Here is a 9,431-nt window from a genome sequence, read left to right on the forward strand (position 1 = left end):
AGGTTGTTTGGTTCACACTCAGGATGAAAGGAAACTCACAATGTGCTCTCTGTATACATGTTGTATTGGATGTACAATACAGCTTGGTGCTGGGAAGGCAGCATGGTTACAAGCGTGATGTAGAGAGAGCTGGTTGGTGAGGATGCTCAGAGGAGGACCAGCCTGTGGGTCGCCATGCTCGCCGGCGGGAGCGAGGACCGCCAGGCAGGCGGAGGAGGAGAAGGTGTTACTGGCTGGTTGGTGGAGGTATTAAGAGAGAGGTGACCACGGGGTCAGGTCTTAAATAGCGGGGGTTGGCGTGGCTTAGTAGTTGACCCCCGCTCCGTGATGTATGGCGGCGCTGGTTGACCTAGACCACGAGGCATACACTGTGGAATTCGTGGGGTCGGCTACGCAGCGACAAACAGCGTTTGCAGGGGAGAAATCCACTACAACCCCGCCAAAGGCAACAGTACTAAGGGTTTCATAGACTTCAGGAGTCTGACATTTGATAAAGTTCCCGTTCTTACCTTGTCGGAATTGAATGTTGGGACCATGCTGTCTGCAGTACTTCATCATCCAATTAAACCGATCCTCGACGGATTTTAATGAATCCTTGGGAAAGTGGAGATTCAGCTTACTTGTTTGTTTGGCAGAGGGCAGGGTGATAGGGTCCATGGCATTGCTGTTTCCACTGTGGCTAGTGTTTCCCATAGAAACATTACCGTCACTGTCATAATCACTGGGGTCTGACTCTTGAAGGGTGTTGGATTCAGTCAACACCTGCTGTGTGTCGTCCTTCTCTTCCTGTCACTACCTTCACCAACTCTCGCCTCCTCTTCTTCTCTTTCTTACTAATCACCTCTTGAAAACTGTCTGTCACCTCCATTGTTGTTGGCGGCGGATCATCATCTCCCGATTCTCTACTTGAACGCCTCAGGTCGTCTTCTAAGCTGTTCAGTAGGGGAATCTTTTCTACTTTATAGCCAAAATCTTCACAGGTTTCTGCCCACCACTCTCCCCAGGCATGGTGCAATGCTTAGGCAGCCAGTGAAAATCAACAGCGTTCCCGTTAAGCACAAGGCTGACACGTCCGACTAGTATGACCAACGTTCAGAGAATGTGCCCAGTCTTGGAGATTCTTAGGTTAAATACATTGTTTTATCTTTAATGAGTAAGACGAAGACATCCCCAGAGAGAGAGAGAAAGTTACAACAGCAGTTAACAAGCGTCTCCAACACACAGCTTCAAGTCAGTTACTCGCCACCTGTTGTACTGGACGCGAGTGGTTGCTACCTGGTGCTACGTCAGACTACTTGGAGCTGTCTAGGGCTATCTCGGACTACCTGGAGCTACCTAGGGCTACTTGCTATTGTTCCTAGTGAGGGTATTAATGTTGCTACGCTGTTTTTGACTTTTTGGGGATACTACGTGCTATTAAGGCTACCTAAAGTTACTTAAGGCTATTTCAAGTTACTCGATAGTGTTCCTGTGTTCATGACTATACTTCCTTGCTAGTTAAAGCTACTGCTAGCACTTATTACTACTAGAACTGCCTATTAATGTTCCTAGATACACTACCTTTGCTACTTTATGTTACTTATTAAGTGATCCTGTGGGTTATCTGTGTTGCTTAAATGTGGTGTTCCTGAAATGGGGAGTGGGGTTGAGTTACTGTTACTTTTTGCTATTTCCGTTACTTGCTAGACCCGTATTGATGATAATGTTACTTAAAGATGCAATTGTATTACTTAATATTGTTTGTACTACTAATACTACTACTACTACTACTACTACTACTACTACTACTACTACTACTACTACTACTACTACTACTACTGCTACTACTACTACTACAACTATTATTTAACTGGTCTAATTGTCCATTTACAGGTAGAAGGAAAAATGAAGAAATACTCTGTAAGCGCCATTCAGTATGTGCTTCTCGCTGTTCTATCAATCATTCCTCAACTATCATCATCTTCAGTCATCCCGGATATCATTCCACTCACGCTATCAACCCCAAGTAGACGGCCGTTGATCAAAGTCGTGGCCCAGAAGCGAGATTTCGAACGCGGCGGCGACCTGAATGACTACTTCCAATTCGATGAGGTGTTCGATCAAGGGAATAACAACAACGACTTCGGATTAAGGCAAGGGAATGAAGTGGTTAACGGATACGGAGGAGGGAAGCCTGTGACGTTTTATGATACGGTCACATTAACACATACAAGCTATCAACAGGTGAGTGATGTTGATGTTTTGGTTAGGTTAGGTTTTTAAGTTAACTTTTTCCCCCTAACTGGTGATGTATCTAACTGTCTCACTTAACCTACCACACAAAGATGGATTCTCAAAGGTTCCTACGTTAAGTTTTCCTCCTAACTGGTGATGTGAGAACGTATCTAACTGTCTCACTTAAGCTACCACACAAAGATGGATTCTCAAAGGTTCCTACGTTAAGTTTTCCTCCTAACTGGTGATGTGAGAACGTATCTAACTGTCTCACTTAAGCTACCACACAAAGATGGATTCTCAAAGGTTCCTACGTTAAGTTTTCCTCCTAACTGGTGATGTGAGAACGTATCAAACTCTCTCACTTAAGCTACCACACATAGATGGATTCTCAAAGGTTCCTACGTTAAGTTTTCCTCCTAACTGGTGATGTGAGAACGTATCTAGCTGACTCACTTAAGCTACCACACAAAGATGGATTCTCAAAGGTTCCTACGTTAAGTTTTCCTCCTAACTGGTGATGTGAGAACGTATCTAACTGACTCACTTAAGCTACCACACAAAGATGGATTCTCAAAGGTTCCTACGTTAAGTTTTTCTCCTAACTGGTGATGTAAGAACGTATCTAACTGACTCACTTAAGCTACCACACAAAGATGGATTCTCAAAGGTTCCTACGTTAAGTTTTCCTCCTAACTGGTGATGTGAGAACGTATCTAACTGACTCACTTAAGCTACCACACAAAGATGGATTCTCAAAGGTTCCTACGTTAAGTTTTCCTCCTAACTGGCGATGTGAGAACGTATCTAACTGACTCACTTAAGCTACCACACAAAGATGGATTCTCAAAGGTTCCTACGTTAAGTTTTCCTCCTAACTGGTGATGTGAGAACGTATCTAACTGACTCACTTTAGCTACCACAGAAAGATGGATTCTCAAATATTCCAGAATGTTAAGTTCTTTCCCACTGGTGATGTGAGAACGTATTCAACTGACCACTTAAGCTGGCCTGCCACAAAGATGGATTTCAAAGGTTCCTACGTTAAGTTTTCCTCCTAACTGGTGATGTGAGAACGTATCTAACTGACTCACTTAAGCTACCACACAAAGATGGATTCTCAAAGGTTCCTACGTTAAGTTTTCCTCCTAACTGGTGATGTGAGAACGTATCTAACTGTCTCACTTAAGCTACCACACAAAGATGGATTCTCAAAGGTTCCTACGTTAAGTTTTCCTCCTAACTGGTGATGTGAGAACGTATCTGACTCACTTAAACTACCACACAAAAATAACTCAAACGTCACCAAAACTACATAAAAACCGTACTTTCAATCACAAATATACCTCAATAAATACCAATTAGTGTGAATAAATAACATACTTTAAATACTTTCAAATACCTTTAGACAATTCGAGTAAGTTTTGTGATTTATATGACGTCATTATCGAGACGCTTAGGGAATTTTAATGGGTGCTAAAAAAGCGCGCGAAAATTGCCTTCGTTTGTGTACTGTTTTTGGTGCCGGGAAGTTTGTCCAACATATCATACCGTAAATAAATGTTGTGGTGTATTGATTAAATTTACTATCTCCCATTCTGTCTATCTGTCTGTCTGCTTCTCCACCTCTCGGGTAACTTTCCACCCAGTAATCTGCACGTTCTTAATCTCCAGCGTTGAAATGTAAAGATGAACTCCTTCCCGTGTTTACTGAAATGACTACCAACTACCTACGCTTGTTTGATGTCTATACGGCCCGTGGTTTCGATAAACAGACAGACAGACAGGCAGACAGACAGACAGACAGACAGACAGACAGACAGACAGACAGACAGGCAGACAGACAGACAGACAGACAGATAGATAGAGAGAAAGACAGATAGATGGAGATTAAAACGAAGAAATGAGAGAGAGAGAGATTTCAACACCATCCAATCATCTGGACCGTAACTAAAAGTCAATGATTCTCCACAAACACTCATTTCAGCATCATCTTGACCACGCCTGAATGATTGGCCAGTCTCTCAAGCGTCACACAATCACCTGAGAGTGATTTACTGGAAGGTGGATGTGTGTGTGTGTGAACTTTCGCCACAAAACGATTATTACGTCACTAAATGATTATTGTTTGAGGAGGAGGAAGTCGCGTGTTTGGGTTTGGTTGTGATGGTGATGTATGACGTCATATTTTTTCAAGGAAGTGTTTGTATTTTATAAGATATCGTCGTTATTTTAAAGATTTAAATATTATAAATTATCTTTTATGTCTTTAAATAATATTATGATAGATTTTTGTATATAAATAAGATATAATATGTGAGTATATGAGAAAATAAAAGTTTTACAATTACGATAACTTTTCAAACGTCAGCCATGTTATGTTATGGTCAAGATGACGATGTACGATGACACCATACGTAAGATGAGGCGACTTTTTTTTATAACTGTCATGACTATAGCGTCTTTAAACTGTCGTAAGAGAGAAAATATACAATAATTACGAAGAGAAACGATGCGTGAAGCTAACAGTCAGCTGAAATAACTATAAAATAATCACTTGAAGATATTATAAATGGCAACTGAGGCGAGAGAAATTATCAGAGCGTGACGTCATAACATTCAGAGACAACAGGCATAAATTATTTACACTAAATATTCCACCTAACACAAATAATTAACTTAAAAAAACACAAAAAATTACTTAAAAAAATACAGAGACTTTACTTTACTCTCTACCAATACCTTTACTTACAATTACTTACATTTATAAGTAAGAGAAAGGTAAGATCAATGGCCTGGTGATAATTGAAACATGTAGTTACTTACAATATACTTAGAAACAAAATTACTTAATGAGCGATACTTTCACTTTTGTGGCTCCTTAAGTAACGTATGCTACTTGAGAGAGAGAGAGAGAGAGAGAGAGAGAGAGAGAGAGAGAGAGAGAGAGAGAGAGAGAGAATGAAAGCTGCTGTGAAAAAGGAAAGTTGAGATGCTGACTAACTATATTTTCACGGGGTTTTTTTTACTCTCTCTCTCTCTGTCTGTCTGTCTGTCTGTCTCTTCGTCTCTGTCTTGTCTGGTTCAACTATTTTCTTCTCTGTCCATCGTCATCTTTTTTCTCTTCTCTTCTAGTTGTCTGTCTGTCTTCTTCTGTCTGTCTGTCTGTCTGTCTCTCTCTCAGTCTGTCTGTCTGGTTCAATCTATTTTCTTCTCTGTCCATCGTCATCTTTCTCTCTCTCTCTCTCTTTCTAGTTGTCTGTCTGTCTTTCTGTCTGTCTGTCTGTCTGGTTCTCTGTCTGGTTCTCTGTCTGTCTGGTTCTCTGTCTGTCTGGTTCTCTGTCTGTCTGTCTGTCTGGTTCTCTGTCTGTCTATCAACCCGTTTTCTATAATAACACAACCCATTTTCTGTCATAAACTCAGGGATTTACTTAACTAAACAAGGAACTTTTGAGAAATAAATCATGAGTTTTTTTTTTGTATGTGAATCTGTCATGTGTAGTGTGATATGACAGTTCTTGATGACAGATTGACGTGACACATAACAGCCACACGTGACAGTCTCCCATGACAGCTGTGACCACTAGTATGACACTACTTCCGTGTTACGTTATAAGGAAGTGATTGATATCTGTATTGTGAACTGTATTTATACTTGTATCTACCAATTTACAGCAGTTTTACTTCATTTTACCTCGATTTACACAGTTTTACACCGATTTATACTATTTTACACCAATTAACACCAATTTTCACCCATGTACACATTTTTTACACCTCATTTACAATAATTATTTACATTTACAGGTGGAATTGACTAAGACACTGACGGACACCAGCATTAGTTACGTCACTCATAGAAGCACAGAATACCTGACCTATGTAAGTGTTTTTTTGTTTATAGGTGTATGTATGTATGTATGTATGTATGTATGTATGTATGTATGTTTACGTACGATAGTTTTTCCTCGGGAGTGCAGTGGTACCAACACACCTATGGAGAGAGATTTCTGTCAACAAAAGTGAGTTTGCGTTTCTGTAGACTCTGAGGGCTTATGGTTAGGGACTTTCTCTCTTTCTCTCTCTCTCTCTCTCTCTCACTCTCTCTGTTATTCTGTCTATGAGAGGTGACGCATGTGTGTACTGTATATGTATGTGTGTTTATGTACGTGTGTGTGTGTGTATACTTGTGGAGTGTGTACGTGTCTGTGTGCACATTGTTTACATGTGTACATTTCTGTGTATATAGCTGTGTGTGTATAGGTGTACTTGTTGTGTTTATGTTTCCGTGTGTGTGTGTGTGTGTGTGTGTGTGTGTGTGTGTGTGTGTGTGTGTGTGTGTGTGTGTAATTCTCTACTAACATGTATGGTAAAGTATGTGTACATTTATGTGTGTATATCTATTTTATAGTACATTATGTGTATATAGAAACGTACATAAAGTGTGTACATATCTAATATATTGTTCTCATGTACACAGACTACTCCACTCCCCGTGTACAATACAGAGTACGAGACAGAGTACAGAACAGAGTACTTTACGGAGACAGAGTACCAGGAAGTCCCAGTGTACACAACCATATTCCAGACTGAGTACCAAACAGAGTACCAAACAGATACATCAGTATTAGAAGTACCAATATATAGTACATTATTGAGTACTGTTTACCATACCAAGTACAGAACTGAGTACTTAACAGACACACAAACAGAACAGGTTCCAATATACACAACATTCTATTCCACATTTACTGAAACATCTCACATTCCTACATACGTTACAGAAACCCATTTTGACACACAGTACGTTACCTCTACAACTATAGTCACTACAACTGCTATAGATTACACCACCATCACAACCCACACGACAACAACAGCCTACGAGGATGTTTACGTCACACAAACCCATGAAATACCTACATATATTACAAGTACAGACTACAGGCAAGTTATTATCACCCAGACATCCACACAACCTCACTACATAACTACAACCGAGCTGAAAGAGGTTATAGTTACTCAGACAACCACAATACCACTCTACTTAACAACCACGGCTATATCTGAAGTCCGACTCACTACAACACATCCGATAAACAACTACATAACTACGACTGTCCCCGCGTATGTTGTCAGTACTGTAGATCGCTTCGTCACCACTACAGCACCAATCTACGTCACCAGAACCACTACAGCCCAGGTACTCATCAACAGGCCATCGAGACCGACATCAACGCCTAATCGTTACTATACTTATTATGTTTGATCCTGTGACTCCTAGAGGGGTTAAACCAGTCGTCAATGGGTTAAAACAGTCATCAATGGGTTAAACCAGTCGTCAATGGGTTAAAACAGTCATCAATGGGTTAAAACAGTCATCAATGGGTTAAAACAGTCATCAATGGGTTAAAACAGTCGTCAAAGGGTTAAATCGTAGTCCTCAATGGGTTAAAACAGTCGTCAAAGGGTTAAATCGTAGTCCTCAATGGGTTAAAACAGTCGTCAAAGGGTTAAAACAGTCATCAATGGGTTAAAACAGTCATCCATGGGTTAAAACAGTCATCAATGGGTTAAAACAGTCATCAATGGGTTAAAACAGTCATCAATGGGTTAAAACAGTCATCAATGGGTTAAAACAGTCATCAATGGGTTAAAACAGTCGTCAATGGGTTAAAACAGTCATCAATGGGTTAAAACAGTCGTCAAAAGTTTAAAACATGCTAAAAGGGTTAAACCATCATCCTCAAAGGGTTAAAAAATGCCCAAGGGGTTAAAACATCATCCTCAAGGGGTTAAAACATTATCCTCAAGGAATTTAAGTGAAAATTCCTTATATTTTGACGTTTTAGGGAATTTTTGTCGCGTCTAATGAGAGAATTTCTTAGTTTAGGGTAAATTCCTTATATCTTGACGTTTTAGGGAATTTTTGTCGAGTTTTAGGGTAATTTTTTTTTATATTTAGGGTTTTAGGTAAATTTTGTGGTTTTTTTTTAAAGGTTTAGGGATTTTTTTAGTTAGATGTCTGTTTATAAAAGATGGATAATGATGTTATAGTCATTTATATATATTATGTAGAGGGAAATTATGTATATACAGTACATATATAATGCATGTAAACAGATGATGCACCTAGCCAGTCTGTCCATCCGTCTGTCTGTCTGTCTCTGTGTCTGTTCCTTCCCCTCTCTCTTCTGTCTCTCTATGTGTCTCCATGCGTCTCTAATGTGTCTCTATGTGTCTCTATGCGTCTCTATAACTCTTCCTATGCAGTATCTAGTCTGAGTCATGATATAATATACTTCAACTTATTCCTATATAAGATAATATATATATCGACCCTATGATGAAAGTATATCGTTAAACCATGCTATATAACTTTGGGTATGTGTAAAAAGTAGCCACGATTGGGAAAAAGTTGCCAAGATCTGTAAAAAAATAGCCAAGATCTGTAAAAAATAGCCAAAATTTAGAAAACGTTGCCAAGATCTGTAAAAAAATAGCCAAAATCTGTAAAAAAATCGCCAAAATTTAGAAAACGTTGCCAAGATCTGTAAAAAAATAGCCTAAATTTATATAAACTAGCCGAAAATCTACCCAAATTACGTTCTATAAATAAAATCTCTACAATAAATCAGAAAATACCCAAAATCGGGGTAGAATAAATCTGTGTTTGGAATATATCTGTTATACTGTGAATATATTTAGTGAAATATACCAAAAAAAATCTGGAATTAAAGTATTTATTTTTCTCTCTCTCTCTGTCTATTCCTCTATGCCGTGACCAAGGTTTACAAAGACGCTGGTTATCCCGACACCGAGGCAAGGACGAAACGATGGTTGTGGTGATTCATACGTCATAACGACCTAACAAAACACAAGTGAATGTTTGAGGATTGTATGTCTGACGTCACTTGTGCATGCCTGACGTCACTTGTGCATGCCTGACGTCACTTGTGCATGTATGACGTCACTTGTTTATGTCTGATGTCGTTTGTTTTTATAAATTAGTTTTTGTTTGACAGTTGTGTTTGTTTAACCAATTTTAAATGGATTGAAATAAAAAAAATAGGCCTAAAATACGATTAAACAATAAATATAATAACATTTTATGACCTCTATTGACCTATTAAAGCTTGTTAGAGGTCACGTGACGCGCGAGAAGACTGCCACGTGTTTTTAGTTGTATATAAGAGCAGCCGCGATCACCAACACGC

General features: G+C 39.3%; 1 protein-coding gene across 4 annotated transcripts; it reads left to right on the forward strand.

Moving 5' to 3' along the window:
• Positions 1 to 1,246: 1,246 nt before the first annotated feature.
• LOC121857488 lies at positions 1,247 to 9,236 on the forward strand. Of its 4 annotated transcripts, none has more exons than XM_042353567.1 (5): positions 1,247 to 1,366; positions 1,873 to 2,223; positions 6,022 to 6,096; positions 6,695 to 7,502; positions 7,543 to 9,236. In XM_042353567.1, the coding sequence occupies exons 2-4, from the start codon at positions 1,885 to 1,887 to the stop codon at positions 7,481 to 7,483; spliced, it is 1,203 nt and encodes a 400-aa protein (XP_042209501.1). In that variant the 5' UTR covers positions 1,247 to 1,366; positions 1,873 to 1,884; the 3' UTR covers positions 7,484 to 7,502; positions 7,543 to 9,236. The 4 variants fall into 4 exon arrangements, with proteins under 4 accessions (XP_042209501.1, XP_042209502.1, XP_042209498.1 ...); XM_042353568.1 differs by having other exon boundaries at positions 6,695 to 7,417; positions 9,004 to 9,236; XM_042353564.1 differs by having other exon boundaries at positions 6,695 to 9,236.
• The last annotated feature ends 195 nt before the right edge of the window (positions 9,237 to 9,431 follow it).

This window comes from Homarus americanus, unplaced genomic scaffold (assembly GCF_018991925.1).
Source record: "Homarus americanus isolate GMGI-L3 unplaced genomic scaffold, GMGI_Hamer_2.0 scaffold19065, whole genome shotgun sequence".
Lineage (NCBI taxonomy): Eukaryota > Metazoa > Arthropoda > Malacostraca > Decapoda > Nephropidae > Homarus > Homarus americanus.